At 40.9% G+C, this 22995-nt stretch overlaps 1 protein-coding gene across 2 annotated transcripts in view; it reads right to left on the bottom strand.

Annotated features, from left to right (window-relative positions):
• The window catches only part of TEK (TEK receptor tyrosine kinase), a 105539-nt gene that overhangs the window by 53458 nt on the left and 29086 nt on the right, over positions 1-22995 (bottom strand). For both annotated transcript variants that reach the window (XM_019965856.2, XM_019965857.2), the window contains one exon: positions 4762-5073. In XM_019965856.2, coding sequence (XP_019821415.2) covers positions 4762-5073 — 312 coding nt within the window. The remainder of the gene's footprint in view (positions 1-4761; positions 5074-22995) is intronic.

Genomic DNA, 22995 nt, shown 5'->3' on the forward strand with positions numbered 1-22995 from the left:
CCAACATTTTATTTTTAAAATGAAATTACTGATGCCTACATTAGAAGATGACTTGCTCGGGACCATTTGGATTGGTTAATTAACTCAAAGACCTTACCCAAGAATATAATTCACTTATTTCTTAAGGAGTGGAGAAGAAACTATAAGGTAGTAAAATGACATTATTACTCTTAGTGTTTATTTATCGTTAAATTGAAGGAGACAACTGAAACTTAGTTCAATTATTTTTCATCTATGGGAAACATCTTTCATTTTATGTCCATTATTATTTTGAGTAATTACCTAACAGCCCTATGAAGACAAGATATCCACATCTATCATGTGGGTGGTGGAGTTAAGGGTGACTAAGCCCCTTCTTGAAGGCCTCCTGACCATGAGTAAGTGTGAAAGTTGAGACACACACTTAAGACCTCCAGCCTTGTTCCAGACATCAGCCCTTCAGAATCATCCTCCCCTAGGCGCATGTCCTTACTTCTCACTTCCAGCCATTCAGAACTGTGCTCAGTGCTACAAACAGACCACATGATCACTCACATCCACTTCTTCCCTTCTCTTCCCTTTCCCTGTGTCTCACCAAGTCCTACTTATTCAGCAGTCTCCATTGAGACATCACTTTTTCCAAGGGCCTTCCAGAATCCTAGAATCCAGGTTCAGTTCAGTTCAGTTCAGTTCAGTTACTCAGTCATGTCTGACTCTTTGCAACCCCATGAACCACAGCATGCCAGGCCTCCCTGTCCATCACCAACTCCTGGAGTCTACCCAAACCCATGTCCATTGAGTCAGTGATGCCATCCAACCATCTCATGCTCTGTCGTCCCCTTCTCCTCCTGCCCTCAATCTTTCCCAGCATCAGTGTCTTTTCAAATGAGTCAGCTCTTCGCATCAGGTGGCCAAAGTACTGGAGTTTCAGCTTCAACATCAGTCCTTCCAATGAACACCCAGGACTCCTTTGAGTGTACATTGGAAGCACTGGAGTTTCAGCTTCAACATCAGTCCTTCCAATGATCGCCTTTAGGAAGAACTGGTTGGATCTCCTTGCTGTCCAAGGGACTCTCAAGAGTCTTCTCCAACACCACAGTTTAAAAGCATCAATTCTTCGGCACTCAGCCTTCTTCACAGTCCAACTCTCACATCCAGGAATCCAGGTTAACTGCCCTAGTACTGTCTTCCCACATGCTCTGCCCTTCCCAATTACAGCCTCATGCAAAGTGTATCTCTCCTACTGGACTGGGCATTCCAGGAGGGCAGGCTCATGGTGGTTTTGGAAGGCAGTGCAGGGTGGTGGTTAGGGCCTTGGTTCTGGGATCTGGCCACGGTACATCTTCCCAGGTGTAATAAAGGGAACCAGGTATGTAAATGCTTCTAAGTTACAATGCTTATCTATTAATAGAAAATCATAATGGTTCTCATCAGATATGCATCTGCTAATGATTCAATTACACAGCAATGTGTATAAAAAGTTGCTAGGGAGATGTTAGGCACATAGTATTTAAGAAATGTTAACATCAATGAGCCTCCCATGTGTGGCTCAAATAGAGGCTTAAGGATACTTGTGGAAAGAATACATAAAAGAATCTGATTTCCAATTTTTCTATTTTCTTTATATTTTTAACATGTTCATTTGAGTTATTCAGATACAAATGGCAAATCTGTCAACTTCATAAATCATGTTTGGGAAACTGCATGTTCTTAAAGCTATTTCTCAAATGAAAATAGGAAGAAAAATAACATAGCTGTCCTCTGATAGAACACTCTGAAACAGATTTTTAGATGTGAAAGTGTTTCAAACTTCATTTATACTTCCCTACCCGCAAATGCAATTTTCAGGGAGGTTTGAACAAACTGCTTTTGACTTTTTCAGATGATGCCATTGATAGAACAAACAAAAAAAATCCTTCTGCCATTCGGCTATTTGGACTACGTGAGCCAATTTAAGCCGTGTTTTGCCACATCTCAAATGGATTTTCCACTTCCTCCCCAGATACACGAGTCAGCAGCAAGCAGGAATATAGTGGTGTTTATCCTATCCTCCTGTGTCCCTAGGCAGGCGCTCCTGAGTTCCCAAGAAGTTTTAGTAGTGAATTAATAGTGTCATGAAGACATAGTGTTGGAGGTTTTCTTGACTCACCATAAAAGATATCACTTTCCTTGCAACATATTTCAGCCATTGGACGGTCAATCAAAGAAAATCAGTTCAACAGCCTGATATGATGTTATTCAAATACAGCAGAGAACATACTACCTATTTTTCTATTTTGTCTAAACCTCCACAATCATCAGTCGACAGCTGATATTAAAATCTTCCATAATTGAATGGGAAAAGTAACAGTTCCACTAAATTATTGCTCATTCCAAGGCACTAAATAATGATAATTATTGAACATCTAATGTAAGCCAGATAATGCTAGCGGTTTCATTTGATCCTCAAACGTATGTGGTAAAGTCTCTATCTCCATTTATTTTTCAAATGAACAAACTACGATTTCAGTTAAGTAACTTGCGCTGGGTTATACCAGCACTTGCAGGGCTGGCTCAAACCCATGTCTGGCTGACCTTCACCCCCATGTCTCTGTGCTCTAGGTTGCTTTTTGGGGTTTCCATTAGAGTTGTCCTACTTTACAAAACAAGTGCTCAGACTGGGGGAGGGCTGTTAACCTTAAGTGAGGGTGATATGGAAAGGGTAGTACAGTACAGGCTCTGAAGCCAGACTGCTTGGCATCAAATCCCTTTCCCACCACTTACAAATGGCTATTGTTATTATTATGTAAATTGTTCTGCAATATCTCACTTTACACGGGCTTTCAGGAACATAGCTACTATGTAAATCGAATCTTACACTCATGGGACCTGGCTTCTCGCATGTACCATCTTATTCTTATTTAAAACCCAAGACACTTTTGAAGATATACCCATTTCACAGATGATTAAAAATGAGACCAATAGAAGTTGAATAACTCGCTAAGGTCATACAACTGGTAAGTAGTAGAAAAATAATTAAACTCAGGTGAATGTGAGTCTAAAAAACCACTTTCTCCCCACTGTTCGTCACTATCTATGCCTGCCTTAGCCTCATTTAACTGAATTTAAACTATCCTTACCAGTGCTGACCTGGACTCTCACTTTGGAGGGATCATTATAATTGTTTTTAGACTCCCAATGTTTTGGTTTAATACGCTCTATGGTTTCCTATTTATACATTTCCAAGACAGCCCAGAAAAGGCATTTCACATTTCATTGCTGTGAGGCCACTGGGGCACAAATCTCAGATCATCTTTGTTCAGAATGTGGACACATCCGCAGAAGGACATAACTCTTAATACAAGTCAAATCCCAGATGCCACATTTGAAAAATAACAGTCGACTTCAGCCATGATAGCTTTGGCACACCTCACATCCCTTTGTTCAACCTCTCTTCCCTCACTGGAGAGCCGCATTCCTGGGAATTTCTGTTGTGCATTTTTCCCACTCGCCTGGTGTCACTTAAAGGTGAATGTTAGGGTTTTGCTAAGAAAGCCTTTTCCCTCAATTTTGATGAATAATGGTTTTATCACTTTGATCTTAAAATCTTGCTGCCTTAGGGCAGAACAGAGTCATTAAACGATGTTTACAATGACATCTCCTCCAACTGCCATGAGTTTGGTGGACTGGCCCGAAGATACAACTTGTACTCACTTCCATTTTTCTCTGGTTGCCCCACTTCCACCACATCACTGCTTTGTGAGGCATAGCAAGGAGTAACACTCTTCCTTTTTTATATAATCAAATTTATTTATTTTCAATTGAAGGATAATTGCTCTACAGCATTTTGGTTGGTTTCTGTCAAACATCAACGTGGATCAGCCATAAGAAGGCTCTCGACATCCTCCGTCTCAACTGCTAAAATTAAACCACTATTTAACAAGAATGGCAGCCTATAAAAAGGGTCCCACTTCTTCATCCCCCCTTGTAACCAAACTCTTGGCTGTTTAACTGTGTAGTGCCCCCCATCTGGACTTTAGCTCGACTCTTTGACTTGCTTTGGGTAATAAAATGAGACAAAAGTGAGGGCGTACAGTACTGAGGCTAGGTTTCAAGAAACCCTGTATGTTTCCACTTGCTGTCTTGTACCCTGCCGTCTCCGTGAGAATATACCTAGGTTAGCTTGTTAACAGATTAACAGTCAATTGGAACAGAGCCAAGGAAGCCCAAGCAACGCCAGCCTGATAAACCTACAGCCAGCCAACATCCATACACTTGAGAAAGCCACCCAATCAAGACCAGCAGAGCCACTGCATCAAGCCAGCTGACTTAAACACACAATCTTGGACTGTTGATTGTAGTATGCCACTGTGATTTCAGCTGTGTGTTACACATAATTACTGTGTCAATAGATAACTAATACACCAAGTAACCAATTAAACTGAGCTGGCAGTGGACAGCTGTCTTCATTGCTATGAATCATATTATATACATGTAACATGTCCAGGTCTCCGTGAGGACCATGGAGTCCTCAGTAGAACATGTGATGTATATTTTCATTTCATTTCATGAGCTAGGCACAATGTCTAGTGAAAGGGGTGTATATGAGGGAGCTGGACTGGATTAGCTCTTATCACTAATGCTCTGTACACTAGAGACAGTAACTCTTGGAAAGAGGCAGACAAGGTCTTCAAACTCCACACTCAGGGGGCTCGTGCCCAGCCTGAGTGAGCAGCTGCCAAGACAAGAGGCAGGTGTGTGTCTCAGTAGACCTCATCTGCTCACAACTAAGAGGCATGTTACCTTGTTGACGCATCTTCATGGTCCGTATCCTTATTGCCTGTCCTCGAACTCGCCCTTCACAGAAATAAGCACCATTGATTTTACTAGCCTTTTCTCTCTTCCAAACAACTTTTTTAGCCCATTCTCTGGTCGCATCTTGAGTCACTTCCAGTGGATCCTGGTGCTGGTTCATTAAGGCTTCAAAGTCCCTTCCGATGGTGATGGGCTCATGGGGGCGCCATCCAGAGGCAATGCAAGTGAGGGATGTCTCAGCATCAGATACAAGAGGTAGGGAATTGATCAGGATCAGGTCCATGGCACCGTCCACTGTTGCTAAAAGGAAGGAGGGAACATAATGTATAAGGAAGGTTATTAACATGGCCCCACAGGATAAGGTGGTTTCACAAAGCTTTGTCTAAGAATAACTGTGTGAACAGTCTTTCTAAAATGCTACTCTGACCATGTGCTTATCTTCCATTGGACGAAATCTGAAACTCTTATGGCATCAAAACTCTTTGTCACCTAGACCCTGCTAACCACTCTTACCCCACCGCACTGTAATGGACTGTTACTCATTCTCCATTCCCCAAGCAAGCTGTGCACAAGGTATCTTTACCACTGCAGTGCTTGAGACATAGTTAAATATTCAGTAAGTGTTGAGACAGATTCAGGATAATGGCTTTATCATTTTTATTATCAACTATCATTAATAATTACTATTTATGATAATTAATTATTAATCAATTAGTGATACTGTGGTTCTAGCCCAATAACTGGGGCTTCCCAGGTGGTGCTAGTGGTGAAGAACCTGCTTGCCAACGCAGGAGATGTAAGAGACAATGGTTAAATCCTTGAGAAAACCAGTGGGAAGGCATGGCAACCCACTCCAGTTTTCTTGCCTGGAGAATCCCATGGACAGACAGTCCACAGGAGGGCTGCAGTCCATGGGGTTGCAAAGAGTCAGACATGACTGAAGAGACTTGGCACACATCCCAGTAGTAAAGTATTCTAAAGAAGTATGTCAACTACATACACCACATGCTAACTTTATAGACTCTCATCATTAGCAAGGTATTGTCTGATTCCATAATAAATTCTACAAGGTGAAGGGGAATGGAGTGAACTTTGCATTTCCCCCTGAGCCTCATCTTTGACAAATGTAGACAGTGTATTAAGAAGCAGAGATACCACTTTGGCAACAAAGGTCTGTATAGTCAAAACTATGGTTTTTCCAGTAGTCATGTATGGATGTGGGCTGGACCATAAAGAAGGCTGAGTGCCAAAGAATTGATGCTTTTGAACTGTGGTATTGGAGAAGGCTCTTGAGAGTCCCTTGGACAGCAAAAAGATCACACCAGTCAATCCTAAAGGAAATCAGTCCTGAATATTCATTGGAAGTTAAAGCTGAAACTCCAATATTTTGGCTACCTGATGTAAAGAGCCAACTCATTAGAAAAGACCTGATGCTGGGAAAGATTGAAAGCAGGAGAAGAAAGGGATGGCAGAGGACAAGATGGTTGGATGGCATCACTGACTCGATGGACACGAGTTTGAGCAAGCTCCAAGAGATGGAAGGACAGGGAAGCCTGGCGTGCTGCCATCCATGGGGTCACAAAGATTCAGACATGACTGACTGACTGAACGATGACAAAGACCTGTCTCGCAGGATTCTTGTAAAGATTAAACGAAATAAAGTACATAAACTTCCAAGAACCGTGTCTGTAATATATGGGGTACTCAATGATGATTATTTCATTTCTCTTTATTCTGTTTTCTGAACACCTCATCCCAAACCTCAAATCTCCCCAAATGTAAAAACAAAATTCTACCTGACTTTCAAAATAGTGATAACGCGCATTCACAAAAAGAAAACCCTCTCATTTTACTTTCTTGCTCTCCTTCTTCCTCTTTCCCTCTCCCTTTCTATTCTCATTTCCAAAGTTTCTAAGATAAGCCAATGGAATCTTGCCTAGTCTCTCTTCTTGGTGAATGTGGAAACACCAGGGATGGAGGATGTTTTTTGGCTCCAGTGATGATTGATTCTCAAGTCTATATAAAATGATCAGGAGACTAGACAGGTCAAACACATCAGCTTACAAGGGTCTAGTGAAGTCCCAGAGATCTTTGTGTAGATGAAAAGGGATTCAAGTAGGTTATGTGTTATCTCATTTAATAGTCATCAAATTCTCCCAACAACCCCAGGAGGTATGTGCCTACTATCTCATTTTCAAATATAAAGAAATGAGGGTGCAAAAGATTGAGTAGCTTATTCCAGGTCAGAGCTGGAATTCAAATTCTCACTGGTCTTTCAATTCCTTAGCTGTACTGAGGCCTTTTGTACCCCAAAGCCTTTGGACATGGTGACCCCTGTGCCTGGAATGCTCTTTTTCACTCTTCACAAGGCTAACTTTCCTCATCCTTTGGGGTCTGAACTTAATGCCTATCTCTTGGAGGTCTTCTTTACCTATCTTATCTATACTATCTACACACTCTCATCCCACTACCCACAGTACAGCCTTCTATTTGTTTCCTTCATAAAGATTACCAAAATCTGGGATTATTTTACTTGGTCTCTCTTTTCCTAGATGATAAGACTTAATGAGCATCTGTTGGATAAATGGATGAATGGACAGATGGACAAATTTTATACCTGATCTGACTTATTCAATCTCACCAATTCACTTGGTTCCCACTTTGAGAAAAATGAGGTTAAAAAGGAAAGTTTTCTTCTATTTATAATAGCCAAGACATGGAAATAATCTAAATGTCCATTGACAGATGAATGGATAAAGAAGATATGATATATATATATACACACACACACACCATGGACTATTAATTAACCATAATAATGAAATAATGCCATTTATAGCAACACCAGTGGACCTAGAGATTATCATCCCAAGTGAAGTAAACCAGAAAGACAAATAGCACATAATACCACTTATAGGTGGAATCTATAATACAACACAAATGAAGCTATCTCTGAAATAGAAACAGACTCACAGATGCAGGGAACAGACTTGTGGTTGCCAAGGGGGAGAGGGGCAGGGGAGGGATGAAGTGGGACACTGCGGTTAGCAGACGCAAGCTAACACACATAGGATGGATACACAACAAGGTCCTATGGTACAGCACAGGGAACTATACTCAGCATTTCACGATAAACCATAATGGAAAAGAAATGAAAAAGAACATATAGATGTATAACTGGATCATTTTGCTATACGGCAAAATTAACACAATGCTGTAAATCAACCATGTTTCATTTTTTTTTTTTTAATTATTGAAAGTGCTCTTCTGAGTCTAAACTGACTCCTTGCCCACATTTAAAAGACTGTTTTGAAAAAAAGGAAAAAGACCCTTTTGATAATTACTGAGCTCATGGGGGTGGGGAAGTAGATGTTATGTTTTTACAAAATACCATAGAAAGGTGGTCAATCATTGCTGAGGATTTGGAGTAGCTATTCATCTACAAGACCTACTCATGCCAAGCTCTGGGCCTGCCATGAAGTCCTCATATAATTTTCAATGGAGTTTGCCAATGTTTGATATATGCAGTGATGTTTTAAGGATGATTCTACTAGGAGATTCATTTTAATCTGACTCTCTAGGAAGAATTTCAAAGTCAAGTCTTAACGTAAGTAGGAGTTGGTGCTGTAATTTTTTTCTTGTAAGGTTAACTCAACACACTGAGGGTAGAAAACTTGACTAGAATGGATTGTCCAAGCCTGACCCTCAAGCATCTATCTTGCTTCTACCCTCATTGGTTTAAGATTTAAAGGGAACCCTCTTACACTGTTGGTGGGAATGCAAACCAGTACAGCCACTATGGAGAACAGTGTGGAGATTCCTTAAAAAACTGGAAATAGAACTGCCTTATGATCCAGCAATCCCACTGCTGGGCATACACACTGAGGAAACCAGAAGGGAAAGAGACACGTGTACCCCAATGTTCATCGCAGCACTGTTTATAATAGCCAGGACATGGAAGCAACCTAGATGCCCATCAGCAGATGAATGGATAAGAAAGCAGTGGTACATATACACAATGGAGTATTACTCAGCCATTAAAAAGAATACATTTGAATCAGTTCTAATGAGGTGGATGAAACTGGAGCCTATTATACAGAGTGAAGTAAGCCAGAAAGAAAAACACCAATACAGTATACTAACGCATATATATGGAATTTAGAAAGATGGTAACAATAACCCTGTGTACGAGACAGCAAAAGAGACACTGATGTATAGAACAGTCTTATGGACTCTGTTGCAGAGGGAGAGGGTAGGAAGATTTGGGAGAATGGCATTGAAACATGTATAATATCATGTATGAAATGAGTTGCCTGTCCAGGTTCGATGCATGATACTGGATGCTTGGGGCTGGTGCACTGGGACGACCCAGAGGGATGGTATGGGGAGGGAGGAGGGAGGAGGGTTCAGGATGGGGAACACAGGTATACCTGTGGTGGATTCATTTTGATATTTGGCAAAACTAATACAATTTGTAAAGTTTAAAAATAAAATAAAGTTAAAAAAAAAAAGATTTCAAGAGAGGGAACAGAGGTTAGGGTAAGAAAAGTGTCACAAGAGAGTATGAGCTAGGAAACCTAGGAGGGGAATTGCAGCCTCCAAAATAACACCAGGGAACAGCTGCCCTTCCACAGGCACACACAGCCCTGCTCCCAGCAAGTGCCACCTCTTCTCCCACACTCACTCATTCCAGATTTGCTCCCAGAGAGAGTCCTCAGGAGGAAAGAAGCACAGTAATTCTTTCAGCTCCAATGAGATCCTGGCTCATTTCTAGGGCCAGCTGAATGCTTTGCCAAAACCAAGGGCTCTGCTCTGAACTCACCAAACTGGGTCAGCACTGGCCATGGTTTATTTAATGACTTTAGGAAATAATAGAAAAGGCAGCTGATTTGAAAAGACAACCACACTGCATCTGCAAATCGTTTCTAGGTATGGGTCTAGTTTCTTTTTCCTTTTGCTCCTCCTGGCTCTCTCCCATTACTTTCAGAAAGGGAAAGAAAGGGAAATTGTATACACTGAGAGTCTGGATTTGACTATACATTGCTACCTTTCTTCAGCATGTCAGTTACAGGAAGCTCTCTTCCACCTGTGATTCTCTGTCCTTTGTACTGCCATTTACCATAAAATAGCAGAAGAATTTTGTATATGAGCTTTAGATATGGTAAGAAGTACTTACCAGGTTGCTGGAATGAATTTTTAAAATCATCTGTCTTTCTTAAAATAAGAACCTATATTTTTTGTTTGTATAGATCTAGAGAATTTCAGGAAGGTGATTCATGAAGCTAAAAATAAGGGTGACCCATTGGGGAAAATGCGGTCACTGGGGGACAATGATGCAAAGAAAACTTTTCACTGTACACTTAATGCAGACTGACTTTTGAACCATTTGAACATTACCTACATGCCAAAAAATAAATGTAAAAATGTAAATGTTTTTTCTTGTCCCTAAAAATGGTGCATCTGGAAGGGAATCAAGAACCAGAGAAATATATATGTCTCTCATCATTTATTCCTACACACAGCCAAATCTTTTTGGATTACATCCAAATAATGCATTTTCTTTCCTTCTCAACTTCGGACTGGTGAGAGGAAATGTGATGTCATTCTATAGCACTGAAAAAAAAAATTGATTAAAATAAAATTTAAGTAAAGGGAGAAGGAGAGTGGCCAAACTTCACTTTCAAAGAGAAAAGAGAAGCTGAGGCCCCACTGCCACAAGTACAGTTGCAGCCTGCGGCCTCTTGAAAGGGTTCTGCCACTGGCCCCATGAAAGGTGTAACTGCCACTGCATGACTGGTGCCATCAAGAATCTACTGCCACTGGTACTTTCCTGAGAATAACCGCCAAGAGACAGAGCCCCCCGGGCTCACACGGATGTTCGTACCCACACCAACACCTTTTCTTCTACCACAAACTATCCTCTCCAAGTCCGCTTGGAGCCTGGCTTTGGGTGGTTTCACCACAATCACAGCCTGAAGTCGTCTGATCAAATTCATTAATTAGTTCAACTTACTCTACTGATAGCAAGGCTAAGAGACCTCCCTGGTGGGTCAGTGGCTAAGACTCTGTGCTCCCAAGGCAGGGCGCCCAACTCCGATCCTTGGTCAGGGAACTAGAACCCACGTGCTGCAAAAAAAAAAAGACTCCTCATTCTCATTCTGAAACAACAGAGATTGACGATCCCTCATGCTACAACTGAGACCTGGCACAGCCAAAATAAAAATAAATAATTTAAAGACAAACAAAAAAAATCAAGGCTAAGAGTCTGCTATAAGTAAGGTGTGTATGGAATTTCATACATCTTACATGTTTTGGGGATTGACACTATTTTCCCTCAGCAAAGATTCTGCAAATACTTTTCAATATTTGCATAAAAGTGTGTCATGTTTGTAAGGAAATACTTGCTGCCATAACTGGGTGCCTGCTGAGTTAACAAATATTGTTCATCACAGTTGAAGCCCAGCAGTATCTTAGAATGTTGTTCTGTTCATTATATGTTCTGTGTGTTGTACTGAACGCCTTTAACCTTCTGCAGTAAAATTTTCTCACTAAATTTCATTGTGGTAAACACAAAATGCTGCTTAAATTTAGTTTCTGCATATAGATTTTCGTGTATTCAGTATTGCTTTTGCAAAAATAAAATAGAATCACTAAGGACAAAAAAATAAGAGAAATCCCCTAAGAAAGAACTTAGAAAATGGACCAGGTGTGGCTGACAGGGAACAAAAATAAAATGGATCTAGGCAGTCAACGGCACCCCACTCCAGTACTCTTGCCTGGAAAATCCCATGGATGGAGGAGCCTGGTGGGCTAGAGTCCATGCGGTCGCTAAGAGTTGGACACAACTGAGCAACTTTACTGTCACTTTTCACGTTCATGCATTGGAGAAGGAAATGGCAACCCACTCCAGTGTTCTTGCCTGGAGAATCCCAGGGATGGGGGAGCCTGGTGGGCTGCCGTCTATGGGGTCACACAGAGTCGGACACGACTGAAGCGACTTAGCAGCAGCAGCAGCAGCAAAGCCCCTAATGAGAAGCTTGGACGACAGCAAATCATCCAAAACTTGTGGCTGGCCTGCAAGGACTGTCCAGCTCACTTACTAGTCACCCAACTGTAGCTTCTTAAGTGTTTCTGGTTTGTAAAGCTTGCGAACAACAAAGCTGCCCTTTTGCTTCAGGATAACCTTGATTCTTTTCTGAGACTGATTTCTAATTTAGGATGACACTTCGAATAATGACCCACTATCAAAGACATGGAAAATAATCTTTCTTTAAAAACATTCATAGAAAGGATTATGGACTTAAATCTACACCCATATCGAAGAACTATACTGAATTAGAAAAGAGTGACAAAGTCATGCTTTTAAAACTGTATTTCAAGGAGTTGTTATTTCTCATTTTCTAAGGAAGGTATTCCAGAACTTTCTGAGAGAGGTGGAGGTAAAATCAAGAGAGTGCATTCCAGGCACTCCCACATATGTATACGCTCACTGATCAGCTCAACTTTTGTCTGTTTTACATTTGAGCTCCACATAAGTTTTCATTTGGGAAAAAAAAGAACTTTCTTAAATAAAATGTATAAAACCTCAAAGGTCATCACATTACAGATGAAGAAAATGAAAAGGTTAAACATGAATATCAATGAAAATACATTTCCCCGCCTCACAAGGTACTGACTCCAAATAGTCTGCTGTCTCACATACAAGTTCATCACAGCAGAGTCAACTGTTGATTAATGCAGTTCCCGTGTCTTTGAAGCACTTGCCAGCTAAGAGCAAAAGAACATTAAATTATTGCATAGTGAGGCTATTCCCTTGTGCTTCTTTTTACCTCAGAATTGTGGTTTTGGGTGGAGTCTCACTGACATGTGTTTGGAATAGGATACCATGTCTGCAGAACAACTGTCCATATGTTTTCTTGGAAGTGTGGTATTGACTATGCTTCAATTTTTTCCAGAGTCTCCTTGGTTGCCTCACCTTTGTAACTCCTTCCAAGCAGCAGATATATTAAAATTCTAAATATTTAAAATGGCAAGGAGCACTAACTTAGCCAAAGTATTTTTGAAATCGGGCAATTAGCAATGAATGAAAAGGTCTTGGCCCAAAGTTCAAGGCCCTGGCAATGAACCAAAGAAGCAAAGAGAACCCCAAAACTATCCAGGATTAGTTGGTGGAATTGTTTGGATTTTAGTTTAGGTATTTTTTAGGGTGTCCAGAAAAGAATACTTTTCTTCAGCTTTAAAAAAATACTCTAAGTTATTTATATATCTATTCATCCATTTACTAATTTACTGAGTACTTCCCAAGTGCTAAGGTACTGCACTTGACCCTAGGACACAATAATTACTAAAACAGATCTGATCTTAACTCATATGTAAATAGACAAATGTGGAAGACAGACATGCAAACCAATCACATAAATAAATGTAACACTGGAACCATGACAGGTACATGAGAGAGAATTATATTATTATACTCTGGGATAGCATAATAGTGAACTTAGCCAAACTTGGCTGGTGTGGAGGAATGGTTTATAAATCAGCTAAGGCTCCATGAGGAAGTGACATTTGGCCTGATGGAGAGTTGGAATTACCAGGACAAAGCAAAAAAAAAAATACAAGAAACCAGTCAGGAAAGTTTTCCCCCAAAGGGAAACCACTGAGCAGGATTCTGAAGAATGGATACACGTTTAATAGAACTCACCACTAGAATATTCTTTCTTAAATCTATCCTAAGTGAAAGTGAAAGTGTTAGTGGCTCAGTTGTGTCCAACCCTTTGCGACCCCGTGGACTGTAGCCTGTCAAACTTCTCTGTCCATGGGATTCTTCAGGCAAGAATACTGTAGTGGGTTGCCATTCCCTTCTCCAGGGTATCTTCCTGACCCAAGCATCGAACCCAAGTCTCCCTCATTGCAGGCAGATTCTTCACCATCTGAGCCACCAGGGAAGCCCTAAAGCAGACATTAATTTCTTTATCCTGAATTCCAAGACCTTCTGGCACCATTTCTATGTAGCAACTCTATGTTAAAGTATTTTTAGCATCTTCTCTGCCTTTTTGTGTCTCCTGAAGAAATCCAGTTCCCAGGCAGTTTCCAATACATTAATCTTTTTTCTTTGTTTCCAGTATCCTTTCATGTATGTAGTAAGTCTGAGCAATAACTTCATCCTCATGGCTCCTTCCAAGAAGATACTGGGCAATTAATGAGAAGATACCAAAATGCACAAGGCTGGACATAACCAAAGGAAGTTGCTAGCTTTTTAACTGCATAGTTGGGAGTTAGACAAGGACATCCTTGATATGCGTAGGCTGTGTCTAACAACAAACTGTTTTCACTCAGGAGTTTTGCCAAAGAGCATGGCGGTTTCCCACCCTTGCCTCCCAGACAGAGAGGATCCTCGTCTGCCTGCTGGAGGAAATGGCATCTCTCCCCACCTGTGAACACCAGGAATTTTCCATTCAGGATAAATATCACAAGTTCTAGTTAGACCATTAGAATTTGCACCAGTTTGCAAGCAAGTCTTTATTTTATACAGGGAATAGACAGAGCGTCCACACAGTGAAACTTCACAAAACACACACTTACATGCAAACTCCATTCTGAAAGTTGGGGCTGGAGGAGGCATGGCACCATCAAACCTAGGATTGTTTAAACTGGAAAAGACTTTGGAGATTGGCTGGTGCAAGCCTCGCATGTTATAAAGGGTAAACTGAGACCCTTGGAAAAGAGACAGATTGGTAGTCATTCAAAGGCTAATGGCAAAGCCAGCCCTCAAGTACGAATTTCTCTCCAGGGCCCTTTCTGTCACCCTAGGGTAGTGGGGTAAAAGGACAAATCTTTAATGTGAGGGAATTTGGAATATTTATGAATTTGACAGGATGGTACCTCAAGAATTGTGAAACTTAGTAGAAACTGGGCTAGGGGAGGAAAGACACCAAGGAGAGGCAACCAAAATGCTGGGAAGGGCACAGGACAGAGAGTGGGAATTATCAGAATAAGGTTTGCGCACCACAACTTCCCCCAAAACTTACAGTGCTGCTTTATACTCTTTTCTATTATTTCACCCTGAGGGAGGGATGCTCTGTAATTGAATCATATTTATCCACTGCCAGAAAATTTATCTGGCGTGAGAGGAATCCATCTTTGGAGCCAGGACACCTTCCGTTTCTGGGCTCTTCCTCTGCTTCAATCACCTGCCAAGTTCCTTTCTTCCCTTCTGCTGCCAAAAGATGTGCACAAACGTGCAAACCCACTCCCACAACCAACTATTTCTATCATCCAAGACAGAATTCAACAAACTCTTTAACTCCTAAGTGTCCTGTTCTCCAGGTTCCAATAAAGAAGGCAATTTGGGTTGATTTGCTTGCATAATAAAGAGAATAATCAAGAATAGCTTAAAGTGATGACCCACTGAGAACTATCAGAAGAGCAAAGCAAAGCAATGAGTCTATAATGGAAGAAGTTCAGAATCATGACCATTTCTAAGAAGAGACTGACAAAGAAAGGGGGCTAGCATTCTCAGCAGGCTTCAGATGATAACATGTTGGGAAGAAATCAAACTTTGTTTATTACAGACCATGTAACAGATACTGTGCCAGGTGCCTTACAAACTTTGTGCACTTGAATTCATGAAGGAAGGCATTTACATTTCATTCTATAGGTTAAAAAAAAAACACACTCAGATTTTCTGTAACATGCCCAGTGACACAGAAGTAGAAAGATAGAATCTGAACCCATATCTAAGTTGCATTTCCAGTCATGATGCTTCACTCTAAGCACCATGAGAAAAGTCTGCTTTGCCTATTGTCCACCATTGTATCTCTAACAATTAGCAAGTACCCTGATATAAACAAGCTATTCAATAAGCACTGATGGAGGACTACACGGATAAATAAATGAATAAGTGGGGCTGGCTTTTGGTGAGTGAATTTATTCAATAAGAATTTACTTAATAAGTACTATGAGCTGGGCTTTCAGTAGGTGAAGAAAAGAACAAAATATGGTTTCTGCCTTTAAGAAGCTTACAGTCTGGTCATCCAAAGTCACTACTATATGCAAATCCATAAAGGAAAACACTAAGATTTCAATATAGAAAATGTCAAAAACTTATATAAAATTATCAGCCAACTACAGTAGATTGAAAAATAATGGTCATAATAATTTCTATTTCTTTCCATTGAGAAGTGAATCTAACTTCTCTACCCTTTGACTCTCAGCTTGGCCGTGAGACTAGGCTTGGTCAGTGGAACATTAGCAAATGTGACAGACACGAACAGAGGCTTTCGATCTGCTTTTCCCCTAGACTAGCTGCTTCCTGCTCCTCTGTGGGATCCTGAGATCACCCTGAGGTAAAGTTCAGACTAATCTACTGGAGGGTGAAAGACCAAGTGAAAAAGTCAATAAATCAGTAGCAATTCACAGAGGAAGAAACACAAATTGCCAACTCTAGGGAACAAATGGTCACAATATTTTACATTTCCTTGGGAATGCACTTATGGGAGGGACGTGCTTGCAATACCTATAAAGTTACATGAAAGCCAACCCTAATGCATCACTTATTATATGTCACTTATTCCATGTGTGTAACGTGGAATACTGGAAAGGAAACGGCAACTCCAGTATTCTTGCCTGGCAAGACGGAGGACCCGGTGGGCTAAAGTCCATGGGGTCGCAAAGAGTAGCACATGACTCAGTGACCAAACAACACCAATATGTAGTAACTTAATCCTCATAGAATCTTATGGAATATGTACTATGATTATCTTTATTTTACAGAAAAGGAGACTAAGACAAAAAGAAGTTAAATATATATCATTGTCACACAGGTGATCAATGGTAGAACGGAGATTCAAATTTAGGCAGACTGATTTTAAAAGTCACTCTTTTAACAATTAAATTATACTCATATTACACGAGTTGATATAAAAAATCTATCTCCTAACAATTCAGTGAAGAAGGTTTAGTTTTTTCAATGGTAGTGTTGGAACAATTGGACATCCATATGAAACAAAGACCTAAACTAAAACCTCCTACCTTATACAAAAATTAAATGAAAGTGGAAAGATATAAAACTTTTGGGATATGAAAGAAAAATCTTCATGATGTTGGATCTAGGAGGTGAGCTGTTAGCTAGGACACCACAAGTATGATCTATGAAGAAAAAATTGATAAATCTGACTTAACCAACATTTCAAACTCTGATTTGTGAAAGACACTATTAATATTAAAATACAAACTACAGATTGGGAGAAAAATATCTGCAAATCACATATATGACAAACAACTTACACCCAAAATATATTTTAAAACACTCAAAACTTAAGAGCAAAACAACTGCTCTCAAAACAATTCAATATTTTTAATGGGCAAAAGATCTGAAACACTTCACCATAGAAGATATGTGGATGGCAAATAAGTACCCAGAAAGATGGTCAATATCATTATCTACCAGGCAAATGCCAAACAAAACAATGTGAGATACCACTACACACCTATTAGAAAGGCTAAAAAAAAAAAAAAAGAGCCCCCAAACAAATCCTGATAATATCAAGTTAAGTTAAGTATACATTTACTACATCACCCAGCAATCCCACTACTACATATTTAGCCTACAGAAAATTGATGTTCATGCAGTGAATGTTTTTCCAGGCAAGAGTACTGGAGTGGGGTGCCACTGCCTTCTCCGTTATGAAGTAAAGTGAAGTGAAAGTCATTCAGTTGTGTCCGACACTTTGCGACCCCACGGACTGTAGTCCATGGAATTCTCCAGGCCAGAATACTGGAGTGGGTAGCCTTTCCCTTCTCCAGGGGATCTTCCCGACCCAGGGATCGAACCCAGGTCTCCCACATTGCAGGTGGATTTTTACCAGCTGAGCCACAAGGGAAGTCCTAGCAGCTCCATTTATTCATAATCACCCCAAACTGAGAAACCCAAATGTCCTCCAATAGACAAAAGCATGAACAGCTGTGGTACATCCAAACAATGAAAATAATACTCAGTGATAAAAAGGGATAAACTATTAATACTTGCAACAATATGGCATTATGCTGAGCAATAGAGACCAATATAAAAAGGTTACACACTGTATGGATGCATTTATATAACCTTCTGGGACAGGTGAGCCTATAAAGATAGAGAGCAGATGAGTGATTGCCAGGAATTAGGAGTGGGACAGTTATGACCACAAAGAAGTGGCACAGAAACTCTTTCAGGGGGTGCAGGAATTGCTTTCTCTGTATTCTAATGTGCCAGCAGTTGCAGGAACCTATATATGCGTTAAAACTCATAAAGCTGGAACTTGCCTGGTAGTCCAGTGGCTAAGATGCTGAGCTCCCTGTGCAGGGGGCCCTGGTTCAATTCCTGGTCAGAGAACTGGATTTCACATGCCACAACTAAGAGTTTGCATGTGTTTAGTCTCTCAGTCGTGTCCGACTCTTTGCAACCCCATGGACTGTACGTAGCCCACCAGGCTCCTCTGTCCAGGGGGATTCTCCAGGCAAGAATACTGGAGTGGGATGCCATGCCCTCGATCTTCTCAACCCAGGGATCAAACCCAGGTTTCCTGCTTTGCAGGCAGATTCTTTACCTTCTGAGCTACAAGGGAAGAGTTTACCTACCACAACTAAAAAGATCGTGAGTGCCACAACTAAGACCTGGGGCAGCCGGACAAATAAATATTAGAAAAAACCTCATAAAGCTGCACACACACCAAAATTAACTGTATGTTAATTTTAAAATTATTTGGCAAAACCAATACAATATTGTAAAGTTTAAAAATAAAATTAAAAAATAAATAAATAAATAATAATTTTAAAATTATGATAAACCTTCTTAATTACCAGAACAAATATGTAGATAGGAGATATTTCCTGCAGTCTCAACTGGAAACACAAAGATTATGCAAAGGAACATGGGTAAATAAATGATGATTCATTCATTTGGTTGAAGACTGTAAGTTTGCATGGAATTATATCCTTGATTTATTAAGTGAAGAAAACAAGATGCAGAACATTTTTGCACAAATACTGAGAAAATCCTAGAAATCATACACCAAGCTGGTAACAGTGGTACTTCTGACTGATGAAATTGCCAGGCTTAGGGGTCAGGGGTGGGGTGAGGAGGAAAGCAGATGTCCACTTATTGTCTTACTTATTTAGCATTGCATTTCTTTTGTCATTTTAAAGATTTTTATTTAGAACAAAAACACACATAACTAACCAATCCAATGGCAGTGTTCTACTTAATTACTGACACACTTGTCTCCTTCCTTAGACAGTGAGCTCACAGAAGAAAAGACCTCTGTTTTGTTTCTCTCCAGTTCCTAGCACTAAGCACTCTGTTTGACAGAATGTGTGTATTTTTAATATATTTAAGTTGAATTTGAAGAATTCAATAGTAATTAAAAGTAGTACATCTTTTTTTTTCTTTTTGGAATTTTAAGTCCAAGAATGCTCCTTTGATTAAGTTTTGCTATAAATTTTCTTGAAAAGATCTTTGTTTACTGAGTTTTTAAAAATTAGTTTTTATTGTAGTATAGTTTATTTACAGTGTTGTGTTGGCTTCAAATGTATAGAAAAGTGAAGCATATACATATATCTATATATGATTATATATACATATATACGGAGAAGGCAATGGCACCCCACTCCAGTACTCTTGCCTGGAAAATCCCATGGATGGAGGAGCCTGGTAGGCTGCAGTCCATGGGGTCGCTGAGGGTCGGACATGACTGAGTGACTTCACTTTCACTTTTCACTTTCATGCATTGGAGAAGGAAATGGCGACCCACTCCAGTGTTCTTGCCTGGGGAATCCCAGGGATGGGGGAGCCTGGTGGGCTGCCGTGTATGGGGTCGCACAGAGTCAGACACAACTGAAGCAACTTAGCAGCAGCAGCAGCACATGTATGGTGGTGGTTTAGTCAGCTAAGTCATGTCCAACTCCTGTGACCCCATGGCTGTAGCCTGCCAGGCTCCTCTGTCCATGGGATCCTCCAGGCAAAAATACTTTAGTGGGTTGCCATTTCCTTCTCCATCTCCTGCATGCAGGCAAATTGTTTACTGACTGAATTACCTAGACTCCTCTATATTCATATGTGTTATACATATATGTATATCAACTTTGGATTCTTTTCCCATGTAAGTCATTAAAGAATATTGAGTCAAGTTCTCTGTGTTATACAGTAGGTTCTTATTAGCTATTTATTTTTTATATAGTCAAAGAGGTACATCGTAAACCAAGGTGACAATTTTGTGAATTGCTAATTGCAGGGCACCATCAACAAGATAGTGGAGTTGTTAAGACTTTTGGTCTTGAAGTTCTGTCTCATTTCCATCATCTGTAAAATGGGAAAATAACATCTAAATCATTGACTTTTGTGTAAAGGATTATTAGTATTAGCATGGCACGAAGCCATTGTGTTCAAGTGAATCTGTACGAAACTATAGTAGTCTGTGTTAGCCCCAGAGGAAGGGATTTTTTTTTTTAATTTTAAGTCATCTTGGAGCTAAGTTACCCACAGAATGACGAACAGCTAATGGCTTTGTTCCCTGCTGTGTGACCACCCTCCCGCACACTTCAAACCCACATGAGCAGGAAACAGACCGATCATGAGCTAAGGAAGATTCCCTGTGTTTCCTTTCAAAATCCTTTGATTCTTGTCCCCTTTCTTATAGGAATGACCTTAAGAGGAAACCAAATCTCTGCCCATGCAAATGACTCTGGAAAAGCAGTTCCACAACCAGCTTGCTGGTGTGGAGGGAGCCCTGGAGAGATCAGGGTGCTACTCAGGGATGGACACAAACTGTTGCTCCATGGGCGTCTGCCAGCTGACCCTCGGGAAGACCACTGACCTACCCAAAAGCCTCCCCATTGTATCCCTGGACCAGAGAATCCTCCCTGACATTTTCCCCCTCATCTTTAAAAGTGAGTATGTGAAAGTGAATGTACAGTCCATTAAAAGTACAGTTCCTACACTTGGTTTCACTTTAAAGCAGGACAGTAGCTCTGCATTCTGAAGTATCAGCCCCCATAGGCTCATTGATGGGGTCACAACCTTAACTCAGTAGTTAAAGAGGGCTCAGGGACCCTCTAGCCTTATTTAATTTAGTTTAGAAATTCCTTTATTACAGTTCTCGAATTCACTGGCCTTTGGACGTTACCTGAGTTATTCCTGTGATTGGAAGTCTCCTATTTGGGAATCAGCTTGTGTGGTCATATTCCCTCTTCTCCATCAAAAAAAAAATTTATTGCATACTTCCAAACTATAGATGCATTTGTCAGGTAGAATTCCAAATATAAAATTTATGTCAGTTTTTCCCCTCTTAAACTGCAAGCCTGAACATCTCAAGAGGTACTAATCTATGTGTCTTTGTTAAGAGGGGCTTCCTGACAACCCTGAGTATCATAGTCAGTGTCACCTCCTTGGGCCTCTGCCAGGCCCTACATTTATGCCAGCGACAGTGACATCTTTCCAAACCTGTCGGGAGCTCTTCTCAAGGAATCACCCTTGGAATCTTTGCATGAGACTTCCTTCGATGATTCTTTTATTTCCACGTCACCTGGTGAACACTTGCTTAGGCTCCAAGGCTTGACCCAAGCTCTCACACACCCTGGGGAACCTTCCAGGTAGCCCAGGGCAGGGACTGTATCCCAGGGACTGCATAGGTGAGGTACTGAGTAGGTGTGGCGATGTGATGGGCCCTGATCCTACATACAGCAGCTGCCTGGGAGTTTATCACTCAGGAAAACAGCTCCTCCTTTTTCTTCCCAAGAAGACAACCTAAGATCTACTTAGACTCTTCTGGCAGCAAGGAGACAGAGCCCGTTACTTGAGGGAAAGCAGTTCAAAAACATGACAGCCAAGAGGCAAATTCATTGCGTGTTTGAGTTGGATACCCTGGGCACGGGCTGGATCCATTTTCACGTCAAATTTAACACAGAATGTAAAGTATCACAGGGTCTCACTTTCTGAGGACAGGACAGGGTTTGGTTTTTGCGCCCTTCGCCAGCTGCTCTCCAACCCCCTCCACTCAGCTCTAGGGTCATGGGGGCTACCTGTGTCCCATTGGGTTCAGCCACTAGGGGCTCCAGAAGACAGGAGGGTAGAAGGGGAGGATGGTCCCTCCTCACTGAGCCACCTACAGACTGCAGCTCGGTGGGGAGCCTTCTTCTGCCACTGCTCGATTTAGGTCCAAGAACCAGTCCTTCCCCTCTGCCTTCAGGCCTACACTTGTTTCAAGCACCACTCATGTTTCAGCCATTCCCTTTATGTAAATGAAATTTTGTGCTGATGTCTGAGAACTAAATCGGGTGAGCAAGGCTTTGTGTGTTTTGGCGGGAGACAGGATTCCAGCTTGGTACCTACTTCTTGACTCTTGAAGCAGACACTTGGGCACCTCCCTAGCGCTGCTATTTCTTGAAGGGGCACAGTTTCCAAATCACTGCTATCAAGTATTTGCTACCTGTTTCTCAACTGCAGTGTGTCAATTATGTACAGACAATTCCTAAAATGATTAGTTGTAATATCAGAACTATAGTTTATTAACTACTTACCACCTTTCAGATACTTTAAATCCATTGTGTTACTTCATTTTCACAATGACTATGAATTAGTCATTTATATCTCATATCACAGATGAGGAAACTGACTTAGACAAAACAACGGTGATGACTAAATGAGATCTTAAATGTAAAACATCCGGGACAGCGTTAGAACTCACGACTTCCTTTTCCCTGACAGAGAGGTTAGCACAGTAGGTCCCTCATGTGTGCTCCTTGACTGCATATCCATTTGCCTTAGTACCTTAGTAGAAAAATCTAAGTCTGCACATCTTAAAGAGCAGTGTTCTGTTAAATCTAATCTCCCATTCATCCTCCTTGCCAAAACTCAGCAAGTGGCCATGGCCTCAGCCCAGAGATTATAGCCTGACCCATGCTACGGAAGACTCCATTTCCGTTTTCACAGGGATCTCACCAACTCCTAGGGCTTCAGTTATCATCTGTTCCAAACCTAGATCTCTAGTTCCAACCTCTTCCCCGCTATTAAACTTATTATAGTAAGGCGTCCTGCTCACCTCTGTAGGCGTCTCAACTGTGATACATCTAGAATGAACTCAGCATCTTCTCCTCTCTTCGCCTTCTCTCTCTCCTTATCTCTTAAACCTCTACCTTTCTAATTACAGATGCTTGAAAACTCTGAGTTATTGTCAACAACCATCTCCCCAT

This window comes from Bos indicus, chromosome 8, assembly GCF_029378745.1.
Source record: "Bos indicus isolate NIAB-ARS_2022 breed Sahiwal x Tharparkar chromosome 8, NIAB-ARS_B.indTharparkar_mat_pri_1.0, whole genome shotgun sequence".
In the NCBI taxonomy this organism is placed as follows: domain Eukaryota; kingdom Metazoa; phylum Chordata; class Mammalia; order Artiodactyla; family Bovidae; genus Bos; species Bos indicus.